Source organism: Odocoileus virginianus, chromosome 26, assembly GCF_023699985.2.
Source record: "Odocoileus virginianus isolate 20LAN1187 ecotype Illinois chromosome 26, Ovbor_1.2, whole genome shotgun sequence".
Classification (NCBI taxonomy): domain Eukaryota; kingdom Metazoa; phylum Chordata; class Mammalia; order Artiodactyla; family Cervidae; genus Odocoileus; species Odocoileus virginianus.
Window position 1 is genome coordinate 14,574,184 of NC_069699.1, and position 21,544 is coordinate 14,595,727.

Here is a 21,544-nt window from a genome sequence, read left to right on the forward strand (position 1 = left end):
GCAGGGTGAGCAAGAGCTGGGTGTGGGAGGAGAGTCACATAAGTCAGTGGGGCTCATGTTGTGCCAGATGAGGCAGGCCTGGTGAGGAATTTGGATTATAACCTAAATCACAGTGGGAAGCCTCTGAGGACCTTGAGCAATTCTGGTGTCTCCAGAGTCTAAGGGGCCAGAGGATGTACAAATGCACATGAAAAGACACCCAATATCATTAGTCATTATGGAAATGCAAACCAAAACCACAGCAAGAAATCACTTCATACCTCCTCGAATGGCTCGTCAGACGGCTAGAGACTCAGAAAGACAGATAGGAACAAGCGCTTGGATAGAGGGGGACATGGAGAAATTGGGACCCTCATACACGGCTGGTGGGAATGTAAAATGGTAAATGCATTTCTGAAAACAGTGTAACACTTCCTCAAAGTGTTAAACATAGTTACGCTGTGACTCAGTAATTCCACTCCTAGGTATCTACCCAAGGGAAATGAAAACATACAGCCACGCAAAGACGGACACAACTGTACACAGAGGGATTATTCATAATAGCCAAACAGTGGAAAGAACCCCAAATGTCCATCAGCTGTCAGATGAATAAATAAAATGAAGTACCTCCATACAATGGTATATTATTCAGTAATAAATAAAAAGAAATTAAGCACTGATACACACTAAAATATGGATGAACCATGGAAAGGTGCTAAATAAGTCAGTTGCAAGGGAGTACATACTTTATGAGTTATTCCATTTATATGAAATGTCCAAAATAGGCAATGCCTAAAGCTGGGGGGAAACAGGAGATGTGTTTGGGAGTGTTGGGGAGACTGTTGAGGGGTATAGGGTTTCTTTCCGGGGTAATTAAAATGTTCTAAGATTGATATGGAAATGGATATAAAACTTTGCATATACTAGATGCCTTTTAGGTACACTTTAAATGTGTGAACTGCATGGCAGCTGAATTATACCTCAATGAAATTGTGCTTTTTTTTTTTTAAACATCATATATGGAGAACAGGCTTGTTGCCAAGAGGGAGGGGGATGGGGGAAGGATGGATCGGGAGTTTCGGATAAGCAGATGCAAAATGTTATATATTGAATGGACAAACAACAAGGTCCTACTTTACAGCACAGAGAACAATATCCTATATCCTGTAATAAACCACAATGGAAAATAATTTTTTTTAAATATATAGATATATATAACTGAATCAGCTTGCTGTAGAGCAGAAGTTACAACACTGTATATCAACTATACTTCAATTTAAAAAATTTTTTAGTCTAAAAAAAAAGAGGAAGAACTTCACAGGAGTGCCTTCTAAATCAATATCCTAGAAACAAAAGTTGTTCTGGCCTTCATAACTGAGGCCAACATGGAAAAAACTAGAGAGAGGCTCTTACATAAAGTGTTTGTTCACTACCCAGGAAACAATCAAAAACAGTCAAATCACAGATCATCTGAGCAAAGGGCCACAGTGCGGTCTAGAAAATCAGATGGTGACAGACTTCTCAGAGATGCCCGGATGTGTTACCAAGGGACTGCTTCTGCAGGGAGGAAAGGGGAGGCTGAGGGCCCGGGAGGGGAAAGATAGCACTTTCCAGGGGCCTGGTTTGTTCACTGAACCTCGTACCTCTGCTATTTTTTTCCACTAAACAGTGAATAAGAATGCACACTGAAATAAAAATCGAAGTCTGTGTTGCTAAGGAATACTGCTTGGCAAGGAGAAATAATTGTGATGCAGTGTAAGTGAGAAAAGTAGACTAGTAGAATGTACAAAATTATATGACTTTTGGAAAATGTATATTCATAAATAAATATACTTAGGGAAAAAAAAGACTAGAAGATATAAGACACCTAGCACTCTGCTGGAACATGGTGAGAAGCCAATTCATGTTACTGGCTCTTGCTGTTATTATTATTATTGTCGGCACCCAAATGATAGGAATGGTATCACTGAGTGGCAGAGTTTGAGCTAATCTTTGTTTTCCTCAGTATTTTGCAATAAGCATGTATTATTTTTGTGACTGGTTTAAAGCAGGATTTCTGAACCTCAGCACTACTGACACTTCAGTCTGGATAGTTGTTTGAGGAGGGGGCTGCTTTGTGCATGGTAGGACAATTAGCAACATCTTTGGCTTCCCTGGCAGCTGAGACGGTTAATCTGCCTGCAATGCAGAAGGCTTGGGTTCAATCCCTGGGTTGGGAAGATCCCCTAGAGAAGGAAATGGCAACCCACTCCAGTATTCTTGCCTGGAGAATTCCATGGACAGAGAAGCCTGGCTGCAGTCCATGGTGTCGTGAAGAGTCAGACATGAATGAGCTACTGATACTCTTGGCATCTACTCACTATATCCCCCAAGCTGTGACAACCAAAAATGTCTCCACACAATAGCAATGTTCCCTAAAGGGGTCAAAATTGCCCCTGGTCGAGAACTGCTAGTTTAAAATATATATTATTTCCAAATATATATATATATATATATATATATATATATATATATATATATATAATTTCCTCAAATGGGACAGATAACAACATGCATGTTCATTTTATTATTATTCTTTCCACCACACATAAATATTACATTCTTTGTTCAACTGGTATATATCATAATCTCAGTTTTTAAAAAATACAGATATTACCTTTCAAATAAAGTGGCACCAGTTGCATGGTGTATATATATATATATATATATATATATAATTTCCTCAAACGGGACGGATAACAACATGCATGTTCATTTTATTATTATTCTTTCCACCATACATAAATATTACATTCTTTGTTCAACTGGTATATATCATAATCTCAGTTTTTAAAAAATACAGATATTACCTTTCAAATAAAGTGGCACCAGTTGCATGGTTTAAAAAAAAAAAACTTTTAAAAAGAAAAAGCAAAAAAAAAAAACTAAGAATGGTCATTGTTAACACTTCCTTAATACCTACAAGAACCTCTGACACACAGGTGTCAAGAGCTTTTTATATAATCTTCATTCCTCACAACCACCTCTATTTACAGATTAAGAAACTGAGACTCAGATTAAGGTTAAGCAACTTGCCCAAAGTCACCAGTTGGATGTGGTGGAGCCTGGAGTACAAACCTGTGTTTGGGCGCCTGAGGACCACATGCTCAGCATGCTCCCAGATGCCAAGCCCTCAGTCAATCACCAGGCGCAAACAAAGAAAACACACCAAGGAGTTAGGGATGTCCTGGCGGAGCCAGACGCCGGGTTTAAAGCCAACTCCGCCACTTGGGAACTGCGTGAAACAAGTGACTCTCACAAGTGGCTGCCCGCACCAGCGACTCTACCTCTAAATCCTTCTCTTGGTCTGTAAGATGGGGTGAGAGAAATATGCACTTTACGGCTGTTGTGGGAATTAAATGAGGTAATCCGTGTCAGGTGCTTGCGTCAGGGCCGGCACACAGTAAGCACCAGTCACTGCTGACAGCAACAATTTTCAGCTTTACCGTAAACAGCGAAGTGCAGCCGGTCATTACTTAGCGACAGACTGAGTAACAGCAGAAATCGTCCGAGATCACCTCACACCTTCCAGATCACCAGCAGAAAAGGGGCAGCGCCTACCCAAGGATACACAGGAGGCCCGGGCCCAGGAGAGCAGCACAGAGAGCCCTTGACATCAAGGACCACGGTAGACACGCGGGGAGGGGGCTTAGTGGGGGTCGCAGGAAGGACCACTCACCGAACTGCATCCAGTCCCACTCGCTCAGCGTGTCCATGTTGCGGCACAGGTCGTCCAGCACCCAGGAGGGCAGCTGGTAGATGTAGCAGGACATGGCCAGGCTCTGAGGGCTGGCGGGCAGGCGGGCTGACAACTGAGTTCGACGCACGCAGGACTCCGCTTCTGTACCCGCCGGCCCGTGGGCCCACCCACCGCGGGCCGCCGGGAAGTGGGCGGGGCCGGCCCTGTGTGCGACTGCCCCCTGGCGGACACCGGGGGCGCGACGCCTCCCGGCCGGCTTGACCAATGGCTAAGAAACCAAAAGGGTCAGGGTCAGAGGCGGAGAAACAGGCCCAGAGGAGAGAGGAAAGACCTTTAAGACCACACGGAAATTCAGTGGTGATCCCAAGAGACCTTCTGACTCCACCTCCAGGGCTTTAGCCCCTCAGCCACATTCGACTCATTCAAGAGATAGTCTATTAATAACCTGCTATTAGTTGGGCACTGTTCTAGGTGTTGGAGATGCAAAAGTGCAGAAAACTTACAAAAGCCCGTTTTTTCATGGGACTTACAATCTAGACGGGGGTGGGAGTGGGTGGAGGAAAGTAGCAATAAATAAAACAGTACTGAAGAAATAAGTTACATGAAATGCTAAAAGATGCTTGTGCTGGGGAGGAGTACTTTAAGAGGAATCAGGAGTCCAGAGGAAGCAGGGGTAGGACTCTGTATTAAATAGGAGACTCAGGATAGACTGTGACTTTAAGGGCCAGTACTTATTGAGCAGCTACTATGTGCCAGACACTGCTCTAGGTGCTGGGTTCTTTCCTCCAGAGAGGCTTGAGTAGTGCAGGGCCTAAGCAGGCCATCTATGGACATGACTTTGTCCCCATTCTTTAGAATAAGTTCTTCAAAGTAAGGTCTTTGTTATCACTAATTAATAGAGTTGCCACTCACCTATCAGGTACCAGGCATCTAACACATATTACCTGTGTGTAGATCCTTACAATGATCCTACAGGATACATTTATCATTTCCCTTCTACAGATGAGGAAACTTAGGCTTGAGTCAGTTGTAACTTGTCCAAGCCAAACTGGTCAAGTAACAAGATTCAACCCAAGTCTGATCCCAAGGAAGGGCTCTTTGTTCCCTATTTTGTTCTCTGAAAAATTTTCTGTGATCCTGAACAATACACAGTTTCTCCTAATTAGCTTTTCCATGACCAACACCCTCCCTACCAGGGTCAGTTAAAAACAGTTACTGAACCTAAATGTAATTAGTGATAGAGTTGTGCCATTTTGACCTGTTCATATTTGCTGCCGCTGCTAAGTCGCTTCAGTCATGTCCAACTCTGTGCGACTCCACAGACGGGGCAGCCCACCAGACTCCCCCGTCCCTGGGATTCTCCAGGCAAGAACACTGGAGTGGGGTGCCATTTCCTTCTCTAATGCATGAAAGGGAAAAGGGAAAGTGAAGTCGCTCAGTCATGTCCAACTCTTAGCAACACCATGGACTGTAGCCTACCAGACTCCTCCGTCCATGGGATTTTCCAGGCCAGAGTACGGGAGTGGGTTTCCAGTGCCTTCTCCATGTTCATGTTTAATTCCCTTGAAGATACAGAGGTCTGCAATCCCTGCTACACCTTAGAATCATTTGGGAACTTTAAAAAAGAACCTACAGGCCTAACCCTACCTCTGTCCAGAGATCCAGGTGCGATTGTTCTGGGTTGGAATGCAAACACTGGCATTTCAAAAGGCTTCCCAAGTAGTTCTACTTATGTGCAGGCAGAGTTGAGAACCCGTGGGACATCAGGAAGATGGACGTGAAAGAAGGCTGATAAAAAGGAAATAACGAAAATAATGCTTTTCGGTGTACTTTGCACATATTTTTCTTCTTTAATAAAAATAACTTTATTGGTTTTTTTGATAGTATATAATCACTGTCCTCAACAAAGAAGTGAAATTAAGGGAAAAAAGCCAGGCCTAGACTTTGTTCCACCTGCGTAGGGGAAAACCCAGTTCTCGCCTCTGTGTTTCTTTACTTTTGTAACCGAGCAGGACCCTATGGGGCGTGTTCTCAGAACAAGTCCCACTGCCCTGCCATGTCCTCTGCCTCCATCTTGTCTGTAGAAAAAATTTAGCCTCTTAGACTCTCCATGAGTTCCAAAGAGTAAATTTAATCAGAGAAGTATGAAAATGAAGAAAGGAAGACAGTCAAGTGAGACAAAATAATAATAGTTTAGCCATTAAACTGTTTCACCATTAATCAAGGACTATTACTTCTTCCTCAAGGACTATACATAATATTCTGAGCCAAATTCTTTGAACTATTTTATAGATACTGAAACCCCCACCAGATGGAAGAAGTTAACTGTATGCTGCATACAAGCATGTAGACCCCAGGCCAGTCGGAATTAGAAGGCTGATGATGTTAATTCCTCATTATCTCATCACCAACCAATCAGAAGAATATCCATGACTGGATCACACACCCCACAACCCCCACTTCCTCACCCTATCTTGAAAACCTTTCTCCATTTGAAAATGAATAGATACATGTATAGGCATAACTGCATCACTTTGCTGTATACCTGAAACACAACATTGCAATCAACTATACTCTTACATAAAAGGTTTTTAAAAAAAAAAACAAAAATCTTCCTGAAAGGCTTCAGGAAGTTCAGGTTTTTTGAGTACTAGCTGCCTGGACTCCCTTGTTCGGTGCCCTGCAAATAAACACAGGAGTTTCCTTCACCACAACTCAGGGTTAAGTAGGTTGGCTCTACTGCATGCGGCAAACGGACCCAAGTTACTTTCAATACACACAACACTTCACCTGGGACACTTGTAGTCACCAAATGAGGGAGGGGGCGTAGATTCCCCACAGCAAGCAATCCTCTAGGACACCAGCTGGGTGTTCTCCAATTTAACTCAGTTCTAACACTATCTACCGGGAGACAGTGTCAGATCCCAGAGGTTAAGGGCTCAGATCCATGAAACTGTCCCCACCCGTTTCAGATGCCAGTCCAAGTAGTTGTACTACTCATTATATACCTCAGGTTATTCATTATTTCTGTCCAACATGGCTACAAATCAGAAGTCCCCAGGACCCCTCCTTAAGTTTAATTAATTTGCTAATGGCCCAAAGAACTTATGTATACACTTACCACTTTATTAAAGGATATGATAAAGAATACAGATGAACATCCAGATGAAGAGAAATATGGAGTTAGACCTGTTAGATCCTGTGTCCTAGACTGGAGAAGGGTGGCAAGGACTGAAAATTCCATGCTTTCTTCCAGGAGTCATACAAGAGCCAGCCCAGAGTCCTCTCATTAGAATAAAAGATGCTCCTAGTGATCTTATCACTTAGAAATTTTTTGTTGTTTTTTTATTTTTAAATATGGAACGCTTCACAAATTTGCATGTCATCCTTGCGCAGGGGCCATGCTAATCTTCTCTGTATTGTTCCAATTTTAGTATATGTGCTGCCGAAGCGAGCACTCACTTAGAAATTTGAATTCAATGGTTTTAGGAGCTGTGTACCTAGAGTTCAGGCAAAGACCTACATATATACATATATATAACTTTTTTTTCCTGTTATGTCAGAGAGACAGAGACAGAGAAATGAACACCTTCCCATAGTCTCATCCTGGAAGCACAAGCATTATTAACAGTTTAGTGTATATACTTGCATGTATTTTTAGACCTCTATAAAATTAACTTTTTAACATAAAAATTTTAAAAACACAATTTTCTATAAATGTTTTTCAACTAATAATGAATAGTTTTTCATGTCCATACATAAGAATCTACCTTTTGCTTTTTAATGGTTTATTTAGGAGCACTGTACACGATTTGGCCCATCTCCTATTAATGTACATTTATTTCCAGTATTTGGACTCTGTTCCAGAGGTGTCTGCTTTCTCATCCTCAGGAACGGTAGGGGTTCTCTTCACTCTCTGCATTTGCTACAGGACAAGGGTAACCCAGACCTGCTAGAATAATTCTCCACTCTAGTTTCCATCTGATTGTTTCTGATCACTGGATAACTGAAGCACAAGTTCTTAGTATTTCCAAGTTGGACCAGGGTATCTGACCCCGCTCCTTCAGGTGAAGAATGTCATCTTATGTCCTCCCTAGCAAACTGCTGCTAGGCTATCCTTTGCCCAATTTATTCTCCTTCAATTTATCTAAAGATAAAATAATTTGCTAAAATGATTTCCTCTGAGTCTTTCAGCAATCTTAGGTCTGTTGTGAACATTTGTGGGTCCAGTCCAGTTATCAGGGACTCAACTCTTCCCAACTGGAACAAAACAACCTTTTGTGTTTTCTACCTGAATAGGGAGAGAGCCTATTGCTATTTATTTGTATGCTGACTTGTACTTTCCTGAAACAAGTTTTGCAGGTTTCTCTCTCATTTAAGTGTCCAGTGCTATTGCCCAACACCTTTGGTTAACATCACAAGCATATTTGTGAATCTATTCTGTCTGATATAAAAGTGGATAGATGTCATTATAAATTCATCAAAACTCACAGAATGTACAACACCAAGAGTCAACTGGTGTGATCTGCCTATGGATTACTGCACATGTGTGGTGATGGGGGAAGTCTCCAGGAAAATGTTCTGTTGAGGTAGGGAGCTTAGCTGACAGAAAGGAGAAATGGTGAAGGGGTAACAGGCAGCCCAGTGACTAGTATAGAGCAGGGCTGAGGTGTTAAGAACAGGATACAGAAACCTAACATGAAATATCTGAAAAGTTCATACTGGTGTTCCTATTTCAGGACTGTAAAATACTGGTATTTATTTCATGTCCTTAGTGAGCTGAGCACCCTGTTTTCTTTTCATCTTCTCAATATCCAGTAAGTCCTAGTGAGATATTAACCACTTTTTTTAATAGACTATTTTCTAGAGCAGTTTTAGGTTCACAGCATAATTAAGAAGGTACAGGATTTCCTATATACCTCTTGCTCCCAAAGTCTCTCCCATTATCAACAACCCCATAAAGTGGTATATTTGTTACAATTGATGGACCTACACCAACACATCATTATTATCCCAAGTCTACAGTTTACCTTAGGGTTCACTCTTGGTGTTGCACATTCTGTGGGTTTGGACAGATGTATAGTAACATATATCCACTATTATATCAGACAGAATAAATTTACTACCTCAAAAAATTCTCTGTGGTCTACCTATTCATTCCTCCACCTCCTCAAACCCTCTCTGCCCCGTAAAAAAATTATTTATTCTTGGCCATGCCAACTGCACATGGGATCTTAGCTCACCATTCAGGGATCAAAACCATGACCCCTGCATTGGAAGTGTGCAGTTTTAACCACTGGACTGCCAGGGAAGTCCCCTCAATCCCTTTTAAATCCAATTCTGCCTTTTCCAGAATGTTGTAGAGTTGGAATCATAAAGTACGTGACCTTTTCAAGCAGTCTTCTTTCACTTAGTAATAAGCATTTAAGTTTTATCTGTCTTTTCTTGGTGGACAGCTCCCTTCATCTTAGTGCTGAACAATATTCCATTATTTGGATATATTACATATGCATCTATTCACCTACTGAAGGATACTCTGCTTGTTTCCAAATTTTGGCAATTATGAACAAAACTGCCATAAACATCCATGTGCAAGCTTTTGGACGTACGTTTTCAACTCCTTTGAGTAAATACCCAAGGAGCATAATTACTGGATATATGATAAGCGTTTAATTTTGTAGGAAGCCACCAAACTGTCTTCCAAAGTGGCCATATGATTTGGTGTTCCCATTAGCAATGACTCAGAGTTCCTATTGTTCTACATCGTCACCAGCATTTGGTGTGGTCAGTGTTCTGGATGTGAGCCTTTTTGTGTGTGGGGGGGGGAGCATTCTAATAGGTGTATAGTAGTATCTTACTGCTGTTTAATTTGCAATTCTCTGATGACATACTACGTGGACCATCTTTTCTTTTTTTAAATACTTTTTTGGTCACACCGCTTGACACGTGGGATCTTAGTTACCCGACCAGGGATCAAATTCACACCCCTTGGATTGAATGCATGGAGTCTGAAGCACTGGACTGCTAGGGAAGTTCCTGGAGCATTCTTTCATATGCTTAGTTGCTATCTGTGTATCTTCTTTAGGGAGATGTTTGTTAAGGCTGATTCTGTTTTCATGAAAATAAAAAAAAGCCGTTGTTCCCAATGTGAATGCTTTTCTTCTTCATCTTTTTCTGTAGTGCTTAAAATTTTTAGTGATATTTAATCTTTACAAGAAAAGAAAAGCTAAAAGAATTAAAGTTCTAAACAAAATCCAGGGTTGGAAAGAAAAGGGACAGAGAACCAGGTTGCTTTGGTTTCCCCTCCCCAAGACCATTAAACAGTCTTCACACCTCTGCAAGACAGAAGAACCTGGCAAATGACATCCTACCTATTTCCTTTACTCAGCACCATTTACTGTATCCAAAAGAAGCTTTAAAAAAAAAAAAAAAAAAACTGAAAACAGGTAAGACCACAGTCTCTCAAGAGCAATACATTTAATACATTCATAAGATCTCAAATGAGTACATACATGCTACAGGTTTTCAATTTTCTTTGGACAACACAAAAACCACAGTACTCAAATTGTAAGTTTTAACAGGAACATTTTGACACGTGGCAGGTTAAAAAAATAATAAAACCAACATTGAACTAATCCAGCACCAATAGACTTCTTTAAATCTCTCATACTGTCCTACTTTTGAAATCATATGGCTGCCTTCTATACCAGCATTTTTTCTTCTCCACCCAACAATTCAACAACAAAAATTAGATAAAAAATTAGAGGTGTGTCACTGAATGAATAACACAACAGATTTTTTTAAAAAGCCCCTTATTTGTTGAATGTTGAAAGAGGAGAATATGATTAGGTGGAAATACTGTAAGGCATTTGATTCATTCACTTCACTCTGATATCAGAGCACAGGAAACGCACTCAAAGGTTAGCAGAAGGATTTAATAAGGATGGCAAGAAAGAGTCCCACATTATTTATAAAAGGAAGGCTGCACTCATGAGTATGAAGAGCTTATAATACCATGGAAAAATATTTTGTTATAAAGTTAAATGAGAAAGTAGAATATAAAACTGTATATTCAGTATGATCTCAACTATGTAAAACCAAGCCAAAAAAAGGCTGGAAGTTCAAAATGTTAAGTTAGTGATTGTATTTAAACAATGTATCTACCTTGATCTTTTCTTCCTTTTATTTTTCTGTCTCTCCCAAAACTTTCTCTACTGGGGAGGATCCTTTTTTTTTTTTTAAAACCATTAGCTACTAAAAAAGGATGCCTGATAGAAGTACTGAATTCAAATTAATGAATTTAAGTCCAGCCTATAGGCAAGGATCTGGGCATATACAAAACTATAAAATATTCCAGGCTACTCTCTAAATCCACAGTGTGTTACCTGTAACATCCCAGAGGCTAGAGGACTTCGTCTTCTCCTCTAGCCAGGTGCAAAGTGTCACCAGATCCTGCCTGATGAAAAACTGCTGAATTAAACAGAAACGTCATGGATTTACAAAAAGGAACAGAAATACCCACACTTGGCAAAAACCAATTTATAGTACAGGAGTAGCTCTTTAATACTATGATTAAACAAGGCAATGGCTATTTTCTCTTATCTCCTGTGTGGATAGCAAGTTTCAAAAAGCTATCACCACAAGAATTGTAGAAAGCTAATCCTGGCTTAGAAACAGAAGTAAAACAGCCCTGTGACAACAATGGACTAAGAAAAGTCAAAATTTAGAAAATCATAAAAAAAAAACTGCTTCCTATAAAAATGATTCCCTTTTAAACACCTGTTTACTGTATATACTTTAAGGTTCCCACTATCACCCCCCCCCTCAAAAAAAGGGTCAAAACCTCTAAACACTTTCTACCAAAGGACCACTGGTTTGTTTCATTCAATTAACACAGAGGGAAGGCTCATAATGTGCGAGGCACTAGGGTCTCAAAGAGCAGACAGATTTTCCCCTGCCCCAAGGACATTTTCGTCTCTCAGAGCAGGAGGTGGGCACATCACCAACCACAACACAACAATGAAAAGCAGGAGCCACTGCTTCCTTACAACTCAAGAATAAGCTACAATTCTCGCTGTAATTACTTCCACCAAAGTCCTTACACAGAAACTTTCCTGACTCACTAGGAAGCAAAGATGCAACTACTTTTCCTTGATAAATATTTCTACAAGAGGCAGGCATAATTATTACATTTTGTGATATTTGCCCTTAAACATCACAATGCCCAGTAGTGAGGTCAGTTAACTTTGTTTTAAGCAATGGAGCATTTTCACTCCAAGAATGAGACGAGAAAAGGTAACCAGTCCTAGTTCTGGATCAAGACTTGTCAGGACCGTCAAAAGCTGAGACCGAGGAGTGTAACTTTCAATTAAAAATCTTCAGTCTCCCCTGCCATCCGCTGGTTTTCAATATGCTCCTGTGTCAGCCGCACCAGGTCCTTCTGCACATTGGGGTGGTCTTCCAGATCTTCGTAGAGGGATCGCGCAATGTCCAGTCTCCTGTAATCCTCAGGCTTGACTAGGCTTCGCACAACCTGGAGGCACCGCTCTTTCAGGGTGTACACTGTAAGGGCAGAAAACCGACTCAGCAGCAGACTCAGGCCTGGGGATCGAGCGCTCAAGAGGCTTGGCCAACTGAAGCCATTACATTTTCGACAGCTGAACCTCACGCTGGACAAAAAAGGTGAGTAAGTGGGTTGTGGCAGGGTGTTAACGTGATGGCTCCGATAGACATCTCATAGCATTCATGACCCTGTGGAGGAACTTCCCTTGAGAGTGGGCTAAGCCTATGATGTGCTTTAAGTGAATGTGGGCAAAGTGACGCTGTGGTGATTCTGGACTTCAGCCTTAAGAAGCTCTGGCAACGATCGCTTTTACGCCCTCAGGAGCCCTGAGTTATGCAGCAAGAGAGACCACACGAAGAGGCCCAGTCCTCAGGCAACCTGCCAGCAGAGAGCAGCCACACCAGTGACCACCAGAGAGGAGGATGACCCCTGAGTTGAACTCAGCCCTGCCTGCAGAATTACGAACAAGTAAAATGGCTGCTGTTGGGTTAGGGGTAGCTGTCACACAGCAAAAGATAACCAAAACAGCATATAACTGGATTTGGGGGGAACTCAAATCCTATGTTTTTGCTTTTTTTGTCACACCTCACAGCTTGCAGGATCTTAAGTTTCCCTGATCAGGGATCAAACCTGTGCTGTCTGCAGTGGAAGCACAGAGTCATAACCACTGGATCACCAGGGAAGTCCCTCAAATCCTATTTTTTTTAGTAATTAAAAAATTTTAACTTTTCCTAGAGTAGCATTAAGTAGCAAACAGAAAAAACATGGTAACAAGTTGTGAGAGACACACAGAAGAAAGGGAAAATATTTTAGCATTTTAAATGGTAGTTTTCCTGATTTTTGGACAAAAGGTCCCACATCTTCATTTTGCACTGGGTCCCACATATTAGGAAGTCAGCCCAGCTGCTGACTACTCTGTTCCTCCCGAGGCAGGTCTCAACCTCTCGTTATTGAAACCTCCTTCTGTCTATAGCCTTTTGGGGATTACAGCTGTCACTGATCTCCTCAAATCCTATTTTTAACTCACTGGGGAACTTATTCTTTAAAGGTCTCCTATAAGGCAAAATTTCCTATATTTTAACTTACCAGTGTTCACTTCTGTATATCCACTGCCTTAAAACAAAATCTATATACACATACTAGTCTGAACCTTATGAAGCCACAGATATTTAGGTTTTTTTTTTTTAACCCAAAAGATCAGTTTCTTAGGGCTCAACCTAATAAAATCACTTGAGTTTTAAACAAGTGGTAAACTATGAAGCTAATGTTCAGTTTGCTGAGTTTTTTTTTTTAAACCCCTGACTGGCACAGTAAGCTTGATTGGATTAAATTACATTAAAAGATACAACACCAGATGTCATAAATAAGCCATGATATCTCACTCTCTACACATTTTTTTCTCCTGAGATTCCAGGGCATAATTCTACTCCAAGGCCAGGGAAACAAAATGCACTCATAATTCTACAATCAGTTACTTTAATTTAGCCCACTCCTGACAAACCCAAAGAGCTTCTGAGACACCACAACATCTTTGTTCAACATAGAGAATACCAGTAAATTACTTACATTTTATTTATGGTGGAGGATAGGACACAGAAAAGTTGGATACCTTGCCTAGCATCAGGCAAAAATCACTAAGGACTGAGCTCCTTCAAGGGCCTATCCTCTACTTAGCACAACAGCCTATCTTTTTAAAAAGTAAGATGGAACATCGGTATACCTGGCAGTGTTATGTTGGCAAAAATAGGCTGCCCATCAACATTGAGAGATGGCACAAATAGCTCAGTTTGGTTAACCAGAAGCCCATCAGATGTCCCAGCATCTCGGAAGAGCCAAAGGTGACCTGTTAAGACAAGCAGAGGTTAAGTAGTCACATATCTACTGCCTTCATGTCCTCGGACTGAAATACTTGCCTCTCATTGTGCTCGAATACCATACAAAGCCCCCCCAATAATGCTATTCTATGGAATCCTCACAAAAGGCAATGCAGACAGTAGACAGAAGAGCAACTATACCAGGTTCCAAAACGAAGGCCCTTTCTGCTACCTTGGTGCAAAAGCAAAGTATCTGAACTGCAAATCACATCCAATGGTGCAAACTAAAGAGAGGTCACCAACCCCTCAGATCTGTGCTTCTCAAAAACAAGGTACAAAAACATCACACTGAGAGAAAAAAGCCAGACAGAGAAAGGTACATTCTGTGTGAAGAGATGAAACTAATCAAGGATGTGAAAAATCAGAAGAGTGGAAGGGGGCAAGGGAGAACTTTCTGGGATAATGGAAATATTCTGATCTATAACTTGATCTAGGTATTGTCAAAACCTATTAAATGCTAGGATCTGAGTATTTTACTGCATGAAAATTAGAAAAATGGATTTAAGAAATAAATATATCTTTTGCAAAAAAAAAAAAAAGAGAGAGAGGGGGACAGTTGGAAGGAGACAAAAATCCCAGTCCTAAGATTCTGTTCAAGGAAAGAAGGAGGCTGCCTCAGAATAAAAACAGCATGAGATCCTGGGCATATGTTTACATGATGATTTGGAGGCAAAATTTAAGAAATGTCAAGTGAGAAGTAATGTTTTTTATTGTGATAAAATATACATAACATAAAATTGGCTATTTTAACCACTTTTAAGTGTATAATTTAGGAACATTAAGTACATTCAGAATGTAAGTAATTTTTTTAATGTTAAAAAAAAAAGGCACTGATAAATTTTAGAGAATAAAAAAGTCACACAATTTCCCAGATAAAAGACTGCAGAAATGTGAGTCTCTGGAAGAACTGAATTCTTCCTCATTTAAAAAAAAAAAAAAGTATTTTTTCCCCTAGGATACTATGTGGCCTGCAAGGATCTTAGTTTCCCCACCAGGGATCCAACAGGGCCAGGAGAAAAAGCACTGAGCCCCAAAACACTGGTGCTGTGCTTAGTCACTCAGTCATGTCTGACTCTGTCACCCCATGGACTGCAGCCCGCCAGGCTCCTCTGTCCATGGGGATTCCCCAGGCAAGAATATTGGAGTGGGTTACCCTACCCTCCTGCAGGGGATCTCTCCAACCCAGGGATTGAACCCAGGTCTACTGCACTGCAGGCTGATTCTTTACTTTCTGAGCCACAGGGAAGCCCAAAGAATTCCCATTCCTCATTTACTATTAGGAGAAATTTGGCGTAAAAGTTTGAAGAGCATCACTGACTATGCTATCCTCAAGGAAAAAAGATTCATCAAGATCCTCTGAGAAAGACAGCGAAATTTTAGCAAGCGTTAACTTTTTTTTTGAAAACCAAGGGAAGATTACTGCCTCCTTAGGCAGTAAGCCCTAGACATCTCCAGTCTGGGTTATTACAACAGTTTTCTAAGTCTTACCAGTAGTCTTACCCTTCCAAATCACCTTGCATCCTGGGGAAGCTTTTCAGTATTAAATCAGGCAATGCCATTTCTCTGTTTAATAATTTCCAATGGCCCCCATTTTCTTAGGGGTAAAATCATCTTTCACATTTCCTCTCCCACCATTCCATACCCTCTCCCCTCTCCCAGGTTCCAGGTGTCAGGCCATGCGGTTCCGTCTACAGCTCTCAACTCCTGTCTTGGGTTGGTCAGATTCCATGCATCTTCCAGGATTCCCCTTCTTTTCCGGGAAGCTCCCCTAACTGAACGCACACACCCTTTCCTTTCACTGAGCAGGTGCAATGCTGTGCTCCGTTCCTACTGCAGCAATTATGACACCGGCTTCTTCTTAATCTATTTGTGTATTTGTGTCTTCTGCCCCACTGAACAGAAGAGACACTTCATGAAGGCAGGGACCCGACGCGGACCGGCTCACTGGGCACACCGGAGAATGTGGGATTCTCCTAATCATAAACTGAACAAATGGGCGTGAGGGATGGAATACACGTGGGGTTGATCTTCAAATGCAAACTACTCAGTCTTAGAAAGATACTCTGTCACTTACTAGTTGCGTCAACTTGAATCTGTCACAACCTCTCTTGGGGCCTCAGTTCCTCGAGAGTAAAATGGGAATAAAAATGACAACAGCAGCTGCCTCCCCAAAAAGGGGTGGGGATTCGGTGAGACCGAGCCACCGTCACCGTGGTTTTCAGGCCTAGAGCGCGGCTCGCTGCGCTCAGCTCAAGGGGGCGGCGCGGCCGGGCGCGACAGGGCGACCCCGGCCCGCCTACCTCTGTAGCTGTGGATGCGGCGGCCCGTGCCGGGGGGCAGCGTCGGGTAGGGTTGCGGCTCGCCATCGAAGTTGAGCCACACGGGCAGCACCACGCGAGGGCTGCGGTTGCAGAAGATGACCTGGGACGGCTCGCGCGTGTTCACGGAGCGCAGCACCGGTCGCAGCCGCCCGGCCTCCATCTCCCGCTCGGCGCCGGGTTCCTCTGCACTCGCCTCCTCAGCGCCGGCCTCAGCCTCTTCCGCGTCCCCCGCCTTCCGGGGCATTACCTCCGAGAGCCTAGACTACCCCGGCCTCGCGGGATTCGCCGGTCGCGCGGGGCGGGGCGGGGGTTGCGTGCGCGTCCCCGGGCAGGCGTACGTGCGGCTTTCGCGCGCTCTGGGTGGAGGATGGAATACACCCTGAAGATGGCAGGCTCGAGGCGGTGCGCATGCGCAGATGTATCACCTAACCTTAGGGGACTAATCTTCTCTGAGGCGGAGGGTGGCGCTAGGCCATCTTGCCCCAGGGTTTCCTCTGAACATTGGATTTTTGTGCCTCCCATAGGTTTTTCTTTAGCTTCATTCATTGCCTTAAGACCGTCATGATTTTTGCCATATTCTCCCTACCATCTGCGCTATTATTTATTTACTAATTTTATCAATCAAGTTGTTTGGTCTCCATTTTGGATCACAAAATTTGAGTTTTGTACAGAAAAGTAGGATAAAGTGAATTTTCCCTTTCATCCTAGTTCCCCCAACCACCTCAAAAGTATCCCTGGAGGCAGTAAGTATCATCAGTTTTTTGTACTTCCTTTCAAAGTTTTTCTAGGCATACCCAATTGAACACATCTGAGAAGAAATTTTATATCACCACCATCAATGGAAATTCTTTCATTTGCCACAAGAGAATACAGAGGAAATAAGTTAAAACAAGTTATTAAACAAACACAGACCTTAACACTGACATTGTATCATTGCAAAAGTTTACATATTTAAGAGGAAGGAAAACGTATTTTGGGTATTCTAAGTCCAAGCTACAGGCTATGTTGTTCTTAGAGTACATTTTACACTATGCCAAACAAGTAGAGAGAAAAAGAAAATGTGTTCGTTTTTCAAAACAACTAGTTTTTTTTTTTCTTCTACTTCTCTGCCTTTTCAGAATTTTCTTTTAATATATATTTTGCCTTGTTTATGCTTCCCTGGTGGCAGAGTGATAAAGAATCCACCTGCCAAGCAGAAGGTGCAGGTTTGACCCCTGGGTTGGGAAGATCTCCTGGAGATGGAAATGGCAACCCATTCCAGTATTCTTGCCTGGGCAAATTCCATGGACAGAGGAGACTGTTGGGCCATGGGGCCCCAAAAAAGTTGGATACAACCTGGCAACTAAACAACAATATTTTGACCAATTAAAAAGTATAGAGTAATAAAGCAAACACTGATAATCTCACCATATAAAATAAACAGTACATTGTCATATTTACTTTTTAAAGTTAAGACAACATAAATGACGAGGCCAAAATTCCTTTAACTTCCACCTTCTGTTTCCCCTCCTTCTTCAGAGGCAATAACTACCATGAGTTTGATGTGTCTAACCAGGCTATTTTTTCCCCCTAAATTTAAATTTCCATATGGTAGAGTTCACTCTTTTTTGGTGTATAGAGCTGTGTTTTGATAAAATGCATAGTCATGTAACCATCAGGACAATCAAAGTACAGAACAATCCACCCTCTCCCACCCCCCAAAAATGAGTGTAATCAAACCCTACCCCCAGGCTGAAGTCTTGGCAACTATTGATACATCTTTGTTCCATCTCTATAGTCTTCCAGACTGTCATATAATGGGGCCACACAGCATGTAGAATTCTGAGTCTGGCTTTTCACCTAGTGTGCTTGAGATTCATCAATATTGTAGAACGTAGGAAGTTTATTCATCACCAAGTGGTACTCCACAATACATTCACCAGCTAAGGGACACTGAGCAATCATGAATAAAGCTGTATTTGTATACAGGTTTTATGTGTGTGTCCCTTAAGCTTTCACTTCTCTTAGGTGAGAATCATCTACAGATGAGACTGCTGAGACACAGTCAGTACATGCTTAACTTCGTGAGAAATCGCTCAACTGTTCTCCCAGAGTGGGTTATATCATTTTGCATTCCTACCAGCAATGTATGGGTGTTCCAGTCGCTCCACATCCTTGCCTGCATAGTATTATCAGGATTTTGTGCATTTTGAAAAATTTTAGCCATTCTGATAGATTGCGTAAGGTGGTATGTGGCTGAGGCTTCAATTTATATTTTCCCAATGACTAACAATGTTGAAGATCTTTCATGACCTTGTCTGTCATCCTTTTGTCTTTGAATTATCAGTTCAAACCATTTGTCCATTTCTTTATTAGCTTGTTATCTTAGCTGTTGAGTTTTGATAGTTCTTTTATCCAGAACAACTTTGTTCATGATGATGAGATGACTGAGAACAATCTTGATTCAGAAAAGCTGGGTACAATATTAACATTTAACCTCTCTGAACTCCTAATTTCCAATGGGTCAAATCAAAGGAGCTATCCTATCAACATCTTAATTTGTTATAAAAGGATAAAACATTTTATGTTTAAATTTAAAAACCTCAGTGACTTAGTATGGATTAAAATGCAAACCATGACTTCATTATCATCAATGAGAGTGAAATGTATCAGAACTCTAATAAGTTGAAGGGACACATTGGGGTCAAAATAAATGGTGGTTTGGCGTAACACTATTTATGGGCTGAAATGACCTATGTGCAAAGATGTGTATAACCTGAGAAATAAATCCCAATTTCTGGAGCCTGACCAAATATGGTCTTTCAGAAGAAGGAAACCCACAGATAGCGAGGCCAAGTGCCAGAGTTGATAAAATTCCCTAGGCAAGACTTCCAGAAAAGACAAGACACAAGCGCTCAGAGAAAGGAAGCTGGAAGAAGTGAAACTTGACAACACAGACATCAATGTGAACAGCATTTGCCAGACACAGCCAGGAAAACCCATGAAGCCTTCTTTACCAAAAGAAGGACAGTGAAGAGGCAGGTAAAACTAACATTGCTGTGTAGCAGCTTAAAAATTATTTAATAGCATTCAACTAGGGATGAGAAAGTTGTAGATCTGGTTATACCACATTCAGAAGTAGAATCTGAGTCAGATATGTCTAGGTCCATATTCTAGCACCTTTACTTACTCTGTATGACTTGGCACAAGTTTCAGCCTCTCTAAAGAAGTGCATGGAGGGACTTCCCTGGTGGTCCAGGGGTTAAGACTTTGCCTTCTAGTGCAGGGGTTGCAGGTTCGATCCCTGGTAGGGAAGCTAAGGTCCCACAAGCCTTGCAGCCAAAAAACCAAAACACAAAATAGAAGCAGTATTTTAATAAATTCAATAGAGACTTAAAAAATGATCCACATCAAAAAAAAATCTTAAAAAAATTTCATGAAGAAAGCCTACTTGTTAGGGCTTTAGGATTAAATGACATAAAGTACACATAGCACTTAGAACATTTAACACATGGTAGCACTCAATAAATTATAGATAATGCTGGTTATATATCCCTGAGTGAGCTGAGGCTCAATATATAAAGGGGGTGATTACACAGGAAAGCACCCTGACACCTCAAAGTATCAGGTAAGATGGAGCAGTTACCTCTACTAGAGGAGGCTGGGCTCACTGGTTCCCATACCAGTTGTTTTCCCTACAACTAGTAGCTTACCATTAGCAACATCATATTATTTAGGGCACTATTTTTCTTTTAGAAATATTACTTTAATATCAATAGGAATGTCTATAGCACCATAGAAATTATCATTTTCACATGTCATCTAAGGAAGATTACCATCATTTTTGCCTCTATTACTAACTCATTATAGTCACTGAATATAGTAGGAATTTGATAAGTATCTGTTAAACTAACTGCAGAGCACCAGATAATCTAAAACCTGAACTTCAGGAATAGTAACTTTTTTTATCCCGGAAAGGACAGGGAAGATATTATGAATAACAATCTCAAGCAATTGTTAAAAGCGTATCAGATGAGCTCAGTAACGTTCAAAAACAGCCATTACCAAAGTAAAGGATGACAGTTTTGCCTCCATTGTAACATTACCTTTTTAAATGAAGGTACTACTTCAGATGGTCTTCCAAAGGTCTAAACAAGGATCTAAGCACAGATGTGTGCTCGCAGCTTGAGCTCTGCAAGTCACTTCAATTGCTATTTACTGACTGCCTGCCTTCTGCAAAGTACCCAGCTGGACAATACGAGACTAAGGTGCTCAGATATACTGTAAGATGCAGATGCTAAGTCAGAGAACAAGATCAAACTCAGGGCTGAGTAGGATGGGTAGGACTGAGAAAAGCAACACTGCAGCACTCAATGAAAAGGTAGTCAGGAAAACTTTATGGAGGACGCTTGCCTTAAGTTAGACCTTCAGTGGCAAATAAGATCTGAATAGGGAGGAATTACTTCTATGTGACTAAAATGAAAATTCTAAATGGGGGTAAGCCTAGTGGGTTGGCACAAGTTTATAGTAAGCTTTGATGCTAGAATGAAAAGTTTTAGACCCTTCTGTTTAAATGATTTCCTTTTAAAAGTAGACATTTATCACCAGCCCAGGTTGGATGCATGAGACAAGTGCTCAGGGCTGGTGCACTGGGAAGACCCAGAGGGATGGGATGGGAAGGGAGGTGGGAGGGGGGATCGGGATGGGGAACACAGGTAAATCCGTGGCTGATTCATGTCAATGTATGGCAAAAACCACTACAATATTGTAAAGTAATTAGCCTCCAACTAATAAATGAAAAAATAAAAAATAAATAAATAAAAGTAGACATTTAGCTTATACCTAATAAAACTCACTGTCTGCCATGGATTGCAGTTAAACTATGTAGATGCTGGTATTTCAATAGACGGTAAGCATCACACCTGATTCAACACTGTATATTTTATTGGAGCATTAAGTCCCTACATAGTAAGTACTTGGTAAATGTCTGCTGAATGACCAAAGGATTCCCAGGATGAATGAGCTCAAAGTCCAAATATGGGGCTCCAGCTTGCAAGCCACCTAGGCTTTGATCAGACGGCTACATCTG

The 21,544-nt window shown here is 41.4% G+C and overlaps 2 protein-coding genes and 1 non-coding gene across 4 annotated transcripts in view; all 3 read right to left on the reverse strand.

The window, feature by feature from the left end:
• IRAK2 (interleukin 1 receptor associated kinase 2) overlaps positions 1 to 5,498 on the reverse strand; it is a 54,996-nt gene extending 49,498 nt beyond the window's left edge. Inside the window, exon 1 of one of the 2 annotated variants that reach the window (XM_020887544.2) lies at positions 5,366 to 5,498. In XM_020887544.2, coding sequence (XP_020743203.2) covers positions 5,366 to 5,420 — 55 coding nt within the window. In that variant the 5' untranslated portion in view covers positions 5,421 to 5,498. Of the gene's footprint in view, positions 1 to 3,697; positions 3,888 to 5,365 lie in introns of those variants that run through there. The other variant, XM_020887543.2, reaches the window with a different exon arrangement.
• Positions 5,499 to 7,069: 1,571 nt separating this feature from the next.
• LOC139031341 (U6 spliceosomal RNA) lies at positions 7,070 to 7,176 on the reverse strand. The gene has a single exon (XR_011483815.1). It is a non-coding gene; the product is annotated as a U6 spliceosomal RNA (small nuclear RNA).
• Positions 7,177 to 10,178: 3,002 nt separating this feature from the next.
• On the reverse strand, positions 10,179 to 16,790 carry VHL (von Hippel-Lindau tumor suppressor). The gene is made up of 3 exons (XM_020887545.2): positions 16,456 to 16,790; positions 14,002 to 14,124; positions 10,179 to 12,280 (listed from the first exon to the last, which is right to left on the reverse strand). The coding sequence occupies exons 1-3, from the start codon at positions 16,718 to 16,720 to the stop codon at positions 12,087 to 12,089; spliced, it is 582 nt and encodes a 193-aa protein (XP_020743204.1). The 5' UTR covers positions 16,721 to 16,790; the 3' UTR covers positions 10,179 to 12,086.
• Between the last annotated feature and the right edge of the window lie 4,754 nt (positions 16,791 to 21,544).